The 15,031-nt window shown below is 55.4% G+C and overlaps 1 protein-coding gene across 2 annotated transcripts; it reads left to right on the top strand.

Moving 5' to 3' along the window:
* The first annotated feature begins 2,378 nt into the window (after nucleotides 1–2,378).
* On the top strand, nucleotides 2,379–13,656 carry MEIS3 (Meis homeobox 3). Of its 2 annotated transcripts, none has more exons than XM_043899624.1 (13): nucleotides 2,379–2,786; nucleotides 4,403–4,578; nucleotides 4,784–4,943; nucleotides 5,047–5,097; nucleotides 6,306–6,356; nucleotides 6,590–6,688; nucleotides 9,547–9,658; nucleotides 9,846–9,994; nucleotides 10,911–10,987; nucleotides 11,208–11,266; nucleotides 11,363–11,446; nucleotides 12,020–12,089; nucleotides 13,197–13,656. In XM_043899624.1, the coding sequence occupies exons 1-12, from the start codon at nucleotides 2,775–2,777 to the stop codon at nucleotides 12,067–12,069; spliced, it is 1,080 nt and encodes a 359-aa protein (XP_043755559.1). In that variant the 5' UTR covers nucleotides 2,379–2,774; the 3' UTR covers nucleotides 12,070–12,089; nucleotides 13,197–13,656. The 2 variants fall into 2 exon arrangements, with proteins under 2 accessions (XP_043755559.1, XP_043755558.1); XM_043899623.1 differs by having other exon boundaries at nucleotides 2,382–2,786; nucleotides 6,539–6,688.
* Nucleotides 13,657–15,031: the final 1,375 nt, after the last annotated feature.

The following is a 15,031-nucleotide window of genomic DNA, read 5'->3' as shown; positions in this document are numbered from 1 at the left end:
TGTAAAATCACGTAGGCACCAGGTCCATACTTAGCCAGGAAGACTTGAGGGAGTTCACAGGCCTCCTGATACACACTTACACATCCCCTTGAGAATCTGAGGTCACCAGGGGATAAAAATCCTACTGAAGGGCTTCCCTAGTGGTTCAGGGGTTAAGAATCCGCCTTGCAATGCAGGGGATGCCGGTTCGATCCCTGGTCTGGGAAGATCCCACATGCCAAGGAGCAACTAAGTCCACGCACCACAACTATTGAGCCTGTGCTCTAGAGCCCGTATTCTGCAACTAGAGAAGCCACTGCGGTCAGAAGCCCAGGCACCACAATTGGAAAGTCAGCCCTGCTCGCCACAACTAGAGAAAGCCTGCATGCAGCAATGAAGACTCGGTACAGCCAAAAAGAAAATGAATTTTAAAAAATTAAGAAAAAACACATGTGAGGACTTCCCCGGTGGTCTGGTGGTAAAGAATCTGCCTACCAGTGCAGTTCAATCCCTGGTCCAGGAAGGTTCCACATGTTGTGGAGCACCCAAGCCCATGAGCCCCAACTACTGAGCCAGTGTGCTGTAACTACTGGGCCCACATTCCACAACAAGAGAAGCCACTGTAATGAGAAGCCTGCACACGGCAATGAAGACCCAGCACAGGCAAAAATAAATAAATTTTAAAAATTAACAAACAAAACACATGCCATCTTTTTTGTTTGTTTGTTTTCCAAAGACCCTACTGTAGAAAAAGCCAATGAGAGAATGAATCCCAGGGGTCTTGCTCTCCCTCCCCCCAACTCCACGCCCCCTCCTGCTGGCCTAGGAAACATTCCTGCCCCAGGCCCTTTGCACCTGCCATTCCTCTGCCTGGCACGATACGCAAACACCTGCATAGCTTCCTCCATCCCCTTCTTCAGGTCTCCACTCAGATGACACCTCCCCTGAGAACTTGCCTATCCAGCTTTTGTCATCTCCCTGTCTTTATTCTGCTTCATCTCAGAGCACTTATCACCTCCAAGTGTGATTTTATACTTACACATTTATTTACCCGACTCTTCTTTCTCCCCCACACCATCCCCAGTAGCATGTGAGCACCTGGAGGCCAGGAAAGGTTGTCTTTTGCTCCCTGTGACATCTCCAGAACATCACCCAGCACACAGTAGGTGCTCAATAAACTTCTGTTGCAGACACCTTCTTTATTTCACTAGAATACCACTTTCAAAGGCTGCCTGGGTCCCAGGCTTCTCTGGGAATCCTTTGATCTCCAGTGGCTGTGCAACCAACCACATCTTAACCTTCAGTTTCGGAGATTCCATCACAAACTTCTGAGAACCGCTGAGGAGGATACAGGCTAAGAAACTTGCAAATAGCAGAGGTCAAAAGTGGGCAGAGGGACAGAGTGAGGTTTCTAGGCACATACACTTAAACAACCCAAACTCACCATATTCATACACAGAAACAACACACCCACAACAGGCATGAACCAACAATCGGGCACACAGACAGACACAGCCAAGGACACACACACACACACACACACACAGATGACTTCAGGGATGTCCCTGTCTCCCAGAGGTGGGAAGTTGGAGAGTGGGGAGGGGTGGTCTGGAGCAAGAAGAGAAAGTTGAAAAAGGGGTTTGGTGACTTCCAGCCTCTGGTTCTCTTCTGATCCGTCTCACAGTCAGAGACACACAGACAGGAAGAAAGAGCAAGCAACCGTGAGGCGCAAGAGGGGCTGATCAGAGGGCCTCTGGGAGTCTGGGGGTCAGGAGAGAGGCACAGATATAGGGGGGCAGAGATGGGAGAGAGAAAGGGAGAGACACAGCGAGAGACAGAGACACAAAGAGGAAAAGGAGGAAAAGAGGGGAAATAAAAAAGGGGGGAGACAGAGAGACTTGAAGATCTAGAGGAAAAGAGTGAAGCAGGGAGATGGAGAGAGCGAGCCGGGGAAGGGTGGAAAGGGGGAGAGAGAGAGAGACCGATAAGGCCGGGGCGGCCAGGAGGGGGAGAAGGCGAAGACCCGAGCGCAGTGGGGGGAGAGGGGGCGACGCGGAGAGAGGGAGGCCGGAGGGGTGGGGACCCGGGCGGACCAGACGCGCAGAGCCTCCCATACAAAAAGCCGCCCCTGAAAGCGGCCGCAGCCCCGGGGAGCGCGGAGGGGGAGGCGAGGGGAGGGGAGAGGGCTCCGGACGCCCCCGCCCCGCCCCGCGCCGCCCGGCCCGCGGCCGAGCCGCCGGCGGACAGCGGGTTAAGCATCTCCGCTGTGGAACTTCCGGATGTGACCACAGAGAGAGGGAGAGACCGGGAGAGGGGGAGAGAGCGAGACGGAGCCGCCAGCATCTCTCCGGCCCGCCAACGCCGGGACCCCGCACCGCGCTGGGAGCCGCCGCGCGCCCCCCACCGCCCCCCGCCGCCCAGGGCCCGGCTCCCCCGCGCCCCTCTGTCTCCCGCCTCGCGGTCCCCGGGTCTCGGGCTGGTTCCCTCCTCCCAGGACCCGGGGGAGGGGCTGGGGGCCCCGGGGAGGGGGCCTCGGGCGGCCCTTCCTCGCCTGCTCGCCCCTTTCCTCGCCGTGACCCCCGCGGGGGCAGGAGGCTGGGGGTCCATGCTCGGAGCCTCCGCACTGCCGGACGCCTGCCGCTGACAGCGGTGGGGGTGGGGGGGCCGGGCACCCAGCCTCCTGCCCCACCCCCTGGCGTCGGCACCGCGGGCCATCTGGGGCCACTGCCCCCGGCTGCGCCCTCCCCGCCGGCCAGGCCCTGGAGGGACCCGGGAGCTGCCGCCGGCATCAGCCCATGGCCCGGAGGGTAGGTGTGAGGGCGGGCGATCTTGCGCCCCGGTCGGTCGTCGCACCCCCAACCCCCTTCCCATCCTTCCATCGCCTCCCTGGGGAGCTGTGGCCCCCTTCAGCCCATCGCGCTCCCTCCGCCCGTCTCTTTCTCTCCTCCCCTCTCCCTGCCCCTCAGTCTCCCCTTCTCTGCCCCTGGTCTCCCCCTCCATCCCAGGCCCTTTCTCTTTCTGCCCTCCCCCATCCTTCTCCCAGGTCTACTTTTGTTCCAAGTCCTCCCAGAGGGTTAGGGGTGGGGACAGGGCTGGGGAGGTGGGTCTGGCCAGGCAGGGCCAAGGGATTCTCTCTCTCCCGGTCCTGGGGAATAAGAAGTCAGCCAAGAGGTGAGCACGCATCTTTGGAGGTGGAGGTGGGGGGTGGGGGGAGCAGGAACAACACAGGATTCCGGGACGTGCTAAGATGTGTGGCGATGAGCAGTGGGGGGCAGTTGGATTCAACTTCAGGACTCTGGAGAAGTTAGGAGAAAAGGGCAGAGACACACACTCAGAGCCCTCCGCGATGGCAGGAACGCTGGAACTCCCCCCTCTCCAGGCCCTCTGCCTCTTTGAACCTGTTTCTCCCTCAAAGGAAAGGGAGGGACCTTCAGGTTTCCCTGGCTTCCTGGGTGCGTTTGCTCCCGTGATGATAGGCGAGAGAAACCTCAAGCTTGGCTTCTCTTTGGGGTGGTCGGCACAAGTGGGTTTGTGTGGTTGTGCCAGGTTATACTCGGTTTCAACAAGTGTGTATTGAATGTGTGCCAGGCACGGTGCTAAATGTCTGATGCCTTCATTCATTCATTCATTCATTCATGAGCCTGGCTTTTGGCTGTGTGTGTGTGTGTGGTGGGTTCACATGGGGAGTGGAGTGTGACAAGTTGTTAAGATGCACTCAGACGTGCATATTGGTCTGTGAAATGAAATTGAAGTCGGGGAGACTGTATGCGTACATTTGTGTACAAACAATGCACTGCTTTGATAGGCAGTGTCCGTGGGCAAAAATCAATCTCTCCCTCCTGCTCCTCTCTCTCCCCTCCTCTGCCTCTCAGTGCCCACCTCCCTTTCCCTGTTTCTCCTGCATCTTCTCTCTGTGTCTCTCTCCCTCCCTACTCTTTCCTCTGTCCCTGCATCTCTCCTTATCTCTTTTCTCTTTGCCTTTTTTTTTTTTTGCCTCTCCCAACATTTCTCTCTCTGTCTCTCTCCCTCCCTCTAAGCTTTCGCTCTCTCTTTCATTTCACTCCCAGTCTCTCTCTTCTCTCCCCTTCTCTCTGAATATCTCTCCCCTCCTCATTCTGGGAGAAGCTGACAGTTAGCAACCAGCCAATCTGACCCCCCGACCCTCAGATCTGAGACTTGGGTCAGTCTCTCTCCCTTGGACCCTCCTGCCCATACATCAGGAATCTCTGATGGGACATTTTTCACAGCCCGTGGGTCCAAGCGAAAGCTTGAGAATGGGGCCTTCAGTCCCACCCAGACAGCTCTATGCAGACAGGAGGGCAGGTGGCTGGACAGGGCGGGGGCATCTCCTGGGTGAGAGGGTAGGGAGGTTTCTTGTTGTGTCAACACCTCCCTGGGGCTTCCCCTCTCACCTCCCCCCCAGTATGATGAGCTGCCCCACTACCCCGGCATCGTGGACAGCACTGCAGCCCTGGCTGGCTTCTCAGAGGCGGTGTCCTCGGCACCAAGAGCCCCCGGGCCCTATGGCCCCCACCGGCCTCCCCAGCCCCCAGGCTTGGACAGTGACGGCCTGAGGAGGGAGAAAGATGAGATCTATGGGTGAGTGGGACAAGGCTGAGGGCTCTCGGGATGCGCCCCCCGCCCCACCCCATTTCTTTGTCTTTCTGGATGTTTCTCTCCTTCTGCACCTGTCTCTCCACCTCTCTGTGGGTCTCCTGTCCACCTCCCGGTTGCACCATACTTCCCTGCCCCACCCCACCCCCACCCACCCCTCAGGAACCCTCTCTCCTCCTGCTTCCCCCAGCCACCCGCTCTTCCCACTGCTGGCCCTGGTCTTTGAGAAATGTGAATTGGCCACGTGTTCTCCCCGTGATGGGGCTGGGACCGGGCTGGGCACACCCCCGGGCGGTGACGTCTGCTCCTCCGATTCCTTCAATGAAGACATTGCAGCCTTTGCCAAGCAGGTGGGCGCCCACCATCAGCGGTGTCCCAGGAGAGCCAGTGAAGTGGCGGGGGGCGTGGGCAGGAGATGGGATGTGCCCTCCCCTGCCTCTCTCTTTCTCCCAGGTCCGCTCCGAGAGGCCCCTCTTCTCCTCCAACCCAGAGCTGGACAATCTGGTGAGACCTGGGCCCTCCACAACACCCCCTTCTCCAAGGGGGTCTCCTCTTCCACCCTCCATAGCCCTGGCGTTGATTGTGGGAGCAGAGAGGAGACCACCTGACCCACGTCCTCAAATAGTGATAATTTTTGCCCATTTGCAGTGCAGTGTAGCGTAGCTTAGAGTTTGTGAACAGGGACTCGATGGCCTGAGTTCAAATCCCAACTACACTTACTAGTTCTAAGATCCAGGGTAAGCAGGTCTACCTCCTTGGGCCCTTTTTCCTCACCTGTAAAGTGTAGCTAGTAATAATTTCTATCGTGTGAGGCTATTGTGTGTGTGTGTTAAGTCTCTTCAGTCGTGTCCGACTCTTTGAGACCCTATGGACTGGAGTTCGCCAGGTTCCTCTGTCCATGGAATTCTCCAGACAAGAATACTGGAGTGGGTAGGATTTCCTCCTCCAGGGGATTTTCCTGAGCCAGAGAGCGAACCCATGTCTCTTACATCTCCTGCATTGGCAGGAGGGTTCTTTACCACTAGCGCCACCTGGGAAGCCCCATTCTGGGTATATACTGAGTCAATGCCTGGCACAGACTGGGGACTCATTAAGTGTTAGCTAGTTCTATCAGCAGAACAGAGTCCACACCTAAATAAATGAAACCACTTGGCTGCAAAGGAGAGAGGAGAGGAGAGGAGAGACAAGGGAGAGAAAGAGAAGAGAGGAGAGGAGAGGTAGATAGAAGGATAAATACCCCAGCTTGTCTCTTCCTTTCCTGGTCTAGCTCCCACCAGGGCTTCCTATTGGCCGAACCCTTTGGCAAAGGACTCTGGGAAATGTAGTTTTCAGGTGAAGGGTGGGACCCAGATCAGAGGCCAAGCTGGCAAAGGATGGGGTGTTATTATTAGAGCTGACCTTAGCTCACCCCTCTTGTGATGAGTCCTCTTCTGTCTCTTGCACCTCTTGCTTCTCTTTCTTTATTTCTGATCTCAATCTCACACTGCCTCATTCCTTAATCCTGGGTCTCCATCTCTGTTGTTAATTTCTCTCTGCCTCTTGCTCTCTTTGTCCTCTCTCTCTGTCATCCAATGCACTGTTTCTGTTTCTCTGTCTCTGTTCCTCCTCCTCCTGGCCGCCTTCTGCTCCTTTTTTTTCACACCTCCTCCTCTTCCTCCTTCTGTCTCCCTTCCTCCTTCCCTGCCTCTCCCCGCTCCTCTGTCTGTTTTCAGATGATACAGGCCATTCAAGTGCTCCGCTTCCACCTATTGGAGCTGGAGAAGGTAAGTGCTTCTCACTCCCCCGCACGCCCTGCCTTGCCCCCCATCCCTCCCCTTCTTGCCCCCTCTGCCCCTCCTTCAGGCTCTCTCCCTACTAGAGTTGGAGCAGAAGGCCACCCCCCACCCCTGTGCACCCCAGCCCTGGCCCCTGGGTGGCCCCCCCCAGTACCCCGGTGCCCCCTCAGGTCCACGACCTGTGCGACAACTTCTGTCACCGCTACATCACCTGCCTCAAGGGGAAGATGCCCATCGACCTGGTCATCGAGGATCGGGACAGCAGCTGCAGGGAGGACCTCGACGATTACCCGGCCTCCTGCCCCAGCCTCCCAGACCAGGTGGGCTCGGCATGGGGCAGCAGGCACTGCCCTGCCACCAAAGGCATGCCCAGAGAGCTGGGGGGTGGGTCATGCACACCATGACACAGCCTCAGGCAGGCACAGCCTGTCACGGCCTGACCCTGGAACATGCCCCGACTATGCCACAGCTGTACAGACTGAGGGACAGCTGGACGGAAGCACGCACATACCCCCCAACAGCTGCAGATACCCCCCGTGAACTGGGCTACACCCACACAGGTTCACACACAGCCACACAAACGAGTACACTCACAGCCAGGTGATAACATGCACTGCATTCTTAAACACACACAGCCCAGCGGCATGACAGGGTCATAGATCTCACAGCCTGACCAAGATACTGCCGTTCTAGAGTGTGTGTGTGTGTGTGTGTGTGTGTGTGTGTGTGCAGTGCACAGACCCCAGGCACACAATAGCCACCCAAATGGCCCCAGACCCTGCCACACAAACTCAGCTGCAGTCACAATTAGACCCAGATCAACCCCAGTGCCTGTACACAGGCACACACATGTCACCCCAGTCCCCTAACAGTTGGACTCCAGCTGGCATGGGCACACACCGTGTGGCCCCAGATCCACGCAGTCTCAGATGCCATCAGACGACAGTTTCATAGACTTGAGCATCCAGGTAACAATCACGCAACAGCCATGCAGAACCCAAGGAGGCCCACGCCCACAGGGCAGTCACGCTGTCGACACACTCAACAATTATACAGCACGACACCCGCCCCCAGATACAGGCGCACAGCCACACCACAACTCTACGGACTTGAGCATGCGCAGACAGAAGTCACAGGTGAGCCTCTGCCCATGAGTGCATGTGCTAAGTCACTTCAGTTGTGTCCGACTCTTTGTGACCCTGTGGACCGTAGCCCACCAGGCTCCTCTGTCCATGGGATTCTCCAGGCAAGAATACTGGAGTGTGTAGCCTTTCCCTTCTCCAGGGGCTCTTCATGACCCAGGGATCGAGCCCACGTCTCTTATGTCTCCTGCATTGCAGGTGGATTCTTTACCAGCTGAGCCACAAGGGAAACTCAACAACCCATAGTACGCACCCTCTCAGTGGCACACCCAGTGCGTGTGCTGATCCGTTGCAACTCCCTCGGAGGCACAGTCATATTCCATATCTTCACTCAGCCACCAACACGCTCCCATGGCCATGACACCTCCCTCCACACACAGAGAATCATGGAGTCGCCTGGCAGTTCATGCAGGAACCAGGATAACCACACACACTCCCGACCCTTAGAACTAAAGCCACAAGCTTAGAAAACCAAACGTAGCCTTGCCCTTGTCAGATACAGCCACTTGGCCAGTTCCAAGAGTGACACAGCCATGCTCAAACACCGCTCCATGTCTCAGCTCCGCCCAGGTGACAACCACATCACAGACGCCTCCTCTCCAGGGACACCCTTGCCATGATGGGCAGGGACATAAGCGTGTTCACACTTACCTGCTGCATGGCAGAGTTAAGACAGCATCCGGTGCACTGATGGTCTGGTGGTAAAGAACCCGCCTGCCCATGCAGGAGGTATAGGAGATGCGGATTCAATTCCTGGGTCGGGAAGATCCCCTGGAGGAGGGTATGGCAACCCACACCAGTATTCTTGCCTGGAGAATCCCATAGACAGACGAGCCCGGTGGACTGCAGTCCATAGAGTCACAAAGAGTCGGACACAACTGAAGTGACTTAACACGCATGCACCCACAGCATCCGAATGGATCCAGCACCAGAAGGGGAGGGTGACAGTTCCAACAATGCTCAAAAGCCTTCAGACCTAATGATCCTACAGTCTGCACACAACCCATCCCCAAGGCCCACAAGCTCTAAATTTCGCACAGATGTTCTGAGCCCAGAGGAAACTTCTCTAAGCTACCGAGTGTTTCAGGCTGAGCCCTGGCAGAACACAGATGATACATCCACTCTGGGTGTATTTGCAGGGCTGGGGGACTGATTACAAAGCAGTGGGCAGGGTCTAGGACATTCAACGGGGAAGGGGGTCACCCTGGGGCTCAACAACAGCCTGTGGCTGTTTCCACCCCCATTTTCACCCAATCTGCCTCCCAACAATTGAATGACAAAGTCTTGATGCTTCTTGATGTATCTATGCCGGTCGGTAGGCCTCCTGGGACACAAAGCTGGGACAGAGCTGAATTCAATGCATCGTCAAATTCCTCAAAATGTGTAGGAGTTTGGATAAAGAAAATATGGCCGTGGACTCTGATCTGTAATTTGGAGCCCCCCAAATCTCTGAAAACAGAAAGCTGGTGTTTTTTTTTCCCCTGTAAGTTTAGTGCAAACTCACTTGGCAGCAAAATCTGACCTGAACTAATGAGAGGCTATTTATAGCCTTTATTTATTCCACTTAGTTAAGTATTCATCCATTTCACTGCAGAAATGTTAATGAGTTTGATGACGAGGTTATGCCCCATACCTTGCTCTGGGTGTTAGGAAATACACAGCATGTGCACTGGTTTACTGCTGAAAGATGGGAAAAGTTTTGAATTTTGCAACAGTGCTGGTTTCCAAGGATTTCAGATAAGGTGTGGGAGATCTGTACAAGCTCATCTTTATTAAATGGTTGCTATGTGCCTTTACATAAATTAACTCATTGAATCCTTACCACACTCTGGGAGGGGATGGGTTGAACAGTTATTGCTTTCCGTTTTTCCAGTTGAGGCACAGAGAGGTGAAGTGACTTGCCCAAGGTCGCACAGCCAGCAAAGAGAGAGACAGGCTTCACACTCAGGAGTCCTAGCTCCAGAATCCGTGGTCTTAGTCACTGTAGTATATTGCACCCCAAGCTTTGACACTGACTTCCAACTCCTATTTTCCAGAATACAACATGGATTAGAGACCATGAAGACAGCGGGTCTGTACATTTGGGGACCCCAGGTCCATCCAGTGGGGGCCTGGCCTCCCAGAGTGGGGACAACTCCAGTGACCAAGGTGAGAAACTGGAGAAGCAGAGGGGAAAGGTGGGAGTCAGGCTGAGGACTGAAGTTAGACAGCAGGTAGGACTTCCAGAGGGGCAAGGATCACTGGGGTGTGGAGTGGTGCCTCAGAGTGGGGTTCTGGGTTCCTCTGGCCCCCCACCTTCCCTGTCCACAAGCACAGCACCCCTCTCCCCACTCAGGAGATGGACTGGACACCAGTGTGGCCTCTCCCAGCTCTGGGGGAGAGGACGAGGAGCTGGACCAGGAGCGGCGGCGGAACAAGAAGAGAGGGATCTTCCCCAAGGTGGCCACCAACATCATGAGAGCCTGGTTGTTCCAGCACCTCTCGGTGAGAGCCCTGGGGCCCTGGGCATGGGGTGGGTAGAGAGAGAGATGGGGCAGGATGGGACTGAGACCTGGAGATGGGAGGCTGAGGCAGGGGGACATTGAGGGAGACTCTCAAGCAGATGGGAATTGACAAGACCAAACATCCGTGGATGCCACCTGTATGCCAGGTGCCACTAAGGACTCCTGACTCGTTCAGTCCTCCCCTCCAACCCACCCACCCATTCACCCACCTGTCAATCATCCACCATCTAGCTAAACATATCCCTCTGAGGGCAGGGATGTTATTAGCTCCATTTTGCAGATGAGGAGACTGAGGTCTCACAGCCCGAAGTGGGTTCAGATGCTGGCAGTTTGGCCGTAATCACTGCACCCCTCTGCCTCATGAAGAGGGATGGTAAAATAGAGACAGGAAGATAGACAAGGAGAGGCTGAAATGAAGATTGGGACAGGGAGATTTAGGGAGCACTGAATCAGAGCAAGAGAGACACAAGGGGAAATTGAGTCACAGAGAGGGAGAGCCAGCCAGCCAGACAGACACAGGGAAAGATAGAGACTGGGACGGGGAGAGACATACACAAGGACCTAATGGACTCATCAAGGGCTGGTGCTGGACTTTGCCTCCTTTTCCCAGGGTGGTGGAGTCCCACCCCCACCCCAGCTCCACCTCCCTAATGAGAGTTGGCCAATTAGCCTCTAATTGCTGGAAGAGGTGGGGCGGGGATGCAAGGGTAATTGCCCAAAGCTTGGCTCTGCCTCCCTCCGTTGGGCTCCGGGGAACATAGAAGCTTAGACATGATGGCTCTCCCAGCCCTGCCCCAGCCTGGGCCCACCAATCCCCCTGGGGAACCTGGGCAGGCCAGACCTTGAGGATCAAAGGGCAGCCAGGCAAGCAGGGTAACTCTCGCTGGTGGCTACAGCACCCGTACCCCTCAGAGGAGCAGAAGAAGCAGCTGGCGCAGGACACGGGGCTCACCATCCTGCAAGTGAACAACTGGTGAGCGACACAGGAGGCTTGGGCTGTCCGTGGGCCCGCCCGGGGTGGGCGGCCGGGCGCTGTCCGCGGTGCTGAAGAATCAGCCCCTCGGAGCCTCGCTTCTAAGGGCGGCCCCAGTATCTGTCCTCTCCAGCCCACTCGCTCTCTGTCTCTGCGTTCGTTTCGGCCTCTCTTCTACTCATTCTTTGCACCCTCCTCCGTTTCCATGACCTCCTCCCAGGTTCATTAACGCCCGACGTCGCATCGTGCAACCAATGATCGATCAATCCAACCGCACAGGTACAGGGAGAAGGTGGGGACAGAGGGCCTCGTGTTTCTAGGGGGGTGCCAAAGCCTGGACCGGCATCCTGGGGCTCAGCCTGCATCCCTCAACAGGGCAGGGTGCAGCCTTCAGCCCAGAGGGCCAGCCCATGGCGGGCTACACGGAAACTCAGTCACATGTGACCGTCAGGCCGCCAGGTAAGGCCCCACCCCCTTAACTAAGCCACAGTCCAGGGCACCAGGCCCTGCCCCTAAACAAGATGATGCCCCTCCTTCTGGGATTCAGGTGTTGAAATGCTTCATTTGCATAAGAGGGAAGTTGGAGATGCAAACACAGGTTTCCCGCTCCTGGTGTTTTCCTCCCAGAGTTTGCTTCTTCCAGACTTCACCCATCCAGTGGAAAGTTCCATTTTTGCTTAAAGGACCAGCACCCTCTTAAATGGGCTTCCCTGGTGGCTCAGCAGTAAAGAATGCACCTACCACAGCAGGAGACACTGGTTCAATCCCTATGTCGGGAAGATACCCCGGAGAAGGAAATGGCAACCCACTCCAGTACTCTTGCCTGGAAAATCCCACAGACAGAGAAGCCTGGCAGGCTACAGTCCACGGGGTCACAAAAGTCAGATACGACTTAGCGACTAAACCACTACCACCCTCTTAAATGATGATTCAGTTTGTCCTGATAGAGGATTCCTTTCAGGAAAGAAGGGGGAGGGGGGCATATGGAAGTGTCTGGTGAACACCCACTAATACCCCACTTTTGTCTTCCAGGATCAATGGGGATGAGTTTGAACTTAGAAGGAGAGTGGCATTATCTATAGACGCTGAAGTCAGGAGAAATGTGAGTGTTCTAGGTCTAGGGACATTGGGTTGGGGGTTATGCTACTCCCAACCCTTTGTAAGACCTTCAGACTCCCATAGTGAGCCCACCCAGAGCAGAGTGTCCAGCTCTGTGCTGGATGGTGCAGGGACACAGCAGTGACTATACCACCCCAGCCCTGCCCCTGTGCAACTCACAGCCCAGACAGGCCTGTCCCTAGATGGTAATGACCTACAGTAAGCAGGGCTGGAAGGAGGGAACCTAGGAACTGGAAGAGCCCAGAGGGGGCATTCGACCCAGGCTGGGAGGTTCAGGGAGGACTTCCTGGAGGAGGGGACTTTGGAGCTGATACCAGGAGAATAAAAAGAGTGAGACAGGAAAGGAAGGAACAGTATATGCAAAGGCTATGAGACAGTCCTTTGGGCCACACCCCTCTTCGCCCACAAACCCCACATAAAAAAGGACTGGGCTGGCCTGAGGTTGGTAAGTCAAATGGGTGAGTAATGAACTCAGGGCCCGTAGAAAGGCTGGGAGATGAGGGTGGAGACCCACGAGGGCTGACACATGGAGGACTCTGGAAGCTTGAGCCTGGGAAGAGAGATTGGACAGGTTTGTGCAGGGCCTGGTGGGTCCATGGGCATCTCAGCTCTGCCCTGATCAACCATGGACAGGCGGGCCCTGGTCCTAGGGGACCTCTGGGACAGCAGTGACGGAGGGAGCATCTCCTCCTGCTGCCCCAGGAAGCTGCCTTTTCTCCTGCGACCTCTCTCCACTCTTTTCTGTCTCTCCCCATCCCTTGCCTTTGCCTTTGTCTTTCTCTTTATTTCTGTTTCTCTCACTCTCTCTCTTTCCACATCTCCATCTCTGATTATCTCCATGTCTCTCTTCTGTCCTGCTCTGCCCATCCCTCTCGCCTGTCTTTATCGCTTTCTTTATCTTGACTTTCTCCTTGTCTTTTTATTTTTTCCTCTGTCTCTCTCCCTCTTCCATGTCTGTCCCGATTCTCTGCCTCTGTCTCTCTCTGTGTGTCCCTCTCCCTCTAGGGGTGATGGGGATGGCACAGAAGACCTGATATAGGTCCAGACCCCTCCCTGCCTCCTGACTTGGCTTCTCCTCTCCTCTTCACAGACCCCACCCTCTGGACTGTGACGGCTTCAGGCTCTTACCTGCTTCCGGTTACCACCTGGCCCACCTTCTACGGCCCCCCCAACTCAATGCCTACCTCCCTGGGACCCTGCTGTGACATGAGGGGCCTGAGCGCCCACTCGAGGGTCTCTCAAGGACAAAGACAAGGCCTTCTGGCCCTGCACCCCACTTGTGCCCTCACCTCTGCCCAAAACCCAAGCTGAGATCCCAGACCTGGGTCTACAGAAGATGGTGGCTGGGGACCCCCTGACCCCCAGGACAGAGAAGGGATTCGGGGTGGGCTGGGGCCATCAGGGAAGGAAGGTCACTTGGATCTGACATTTGGGGAGGTTCCCATCATCCTCCCAGCCCACCACCCTCTTTCCCCTCTCTCCCTACCTCCCTCTTCTGTTATCTTCTCTCTCTCTTTTTTTTTTTTAAATGATAAAGTCTTAAAAAGCCACCAATCTGAGTTCGTGGGTCTCTTCCAGGATTCAAATTCTCATAGTTTGAAGCTCATGAGTTACTAATTATAACAATAATTGAGAGTCTGTACTCTGCTCTCTCCCCAGACCCTCCGTATGTATCAGTTAGCTATCACCATGTAACGGACCACACCAAAGCTTCATGATTCAAAAGGCCAATTAATTTTTAGCTCGTTTTTCTATGGGTTAGTGTACTAGGCTCCTCTGGGCAGTTCTGGTGGCTTCAGCAGGGCTCTTTTATGAATCTGTGGCCAGTCACGGGTCAGCAAGGAGGCTCTGCTGGTAGGCAGCAGGGACCATAGGAGTGACTGGGCTGCATGATGGCATAGACCAGCAGGCTGTTTGGTTTGTTCACTTCGAATACAGGCTTGGTTGGGCCCTAAGAGAGAACAGAGGGGCCCACGGCCTCTTGAGGCCCTGGCTCAGATCTGGTCCATCTTTGTCTCCACTATCTTCCCTTGACCCCCAGAAATCTGAAGGCCAGCCCAGATTCAAAGGAAGAAAAATACACTCCACCCCGTCCTGGGAGTGTGTGGGGAGCTGCAAACTCAAATCGAAAGAGATGTGGCTAGAGGGAGGGATGAAGGACTGTTGCGTCCACCTCCCACCTGGTGACTCACAGATGACTTTCTCCGTCTGCCCCGTGGGGGACGAACAGGCTGGGAGGTGAAGAGCCTCGCCCACTGAGAGCGGTGCTGACCACTGTGGGTTCAAATCCCGTCTCTGCAACATAATGGCTGTGGTACATTGAGCAAGTGGCTTCGCCTCGCTGGGTCTCAGTGTCCATATCTGGAAAATGGGGGTGGTAGCAGTTATCTCCCTGATGGGATGGCTGTGCTGGTTCATGGAGCTTTTCCGAGGGAAGAGCTCAGAATGGCACCTGGCAGGCTGTTTATGCTCACCAAAGGCAGAGGGTGTTGTTTGTAACTGAAGAAACTCTTCTGCTGATGGGCAGGCTGAGCCAGCTGGGGTTCTTGGAGTACCAGAGCTGTTTCCCCAGAGAAGACAGACAAGGCGGGTGCCTCTCTAGCTCCATTCCTCTCACTCTGTTTTGCTCTCTCTGCATCTTTTTCAGTTTCTATCCCCCCACCCCAACCCTGTCCTCTGAGCTCTCTGCCTCCTTTCTTCCTGTGTTTCGATGACCTGTCTCCCTAGGAGGAGGGGCATCTGCCTGCTCACCCACCCCCTGGAAGGTCGAGTACATTCAGAAACATGTGGAGATGTGTGGAAATACACACACACGTGCGCTGGGGAACTCAAGGAACAGCCACAGATCAGCCACCTACAAATGGGTTTTTACACACACACTCACACAACAAAGCTCCCACTCACACACACGCAAGTTTGTTCACA

The sequence above is a fragment of the Cervus elaphus genome, chromosome 4, assembly GCF_910594005.1.
Source record: "Cervus elaphus chromosome 4, mCerEla1.1, whole genome shotgun sequence".
In the NCBI taxonomy this organism is placed as follows: Eukaryota; Metazoa; Chordata; class Mammalia; order Artiodactyla; family Cervidae; genus Cervus; species Cervus elaphus.
This window is presented reverse-complemented; position numbering and strand designations above follow the sequence as displayed.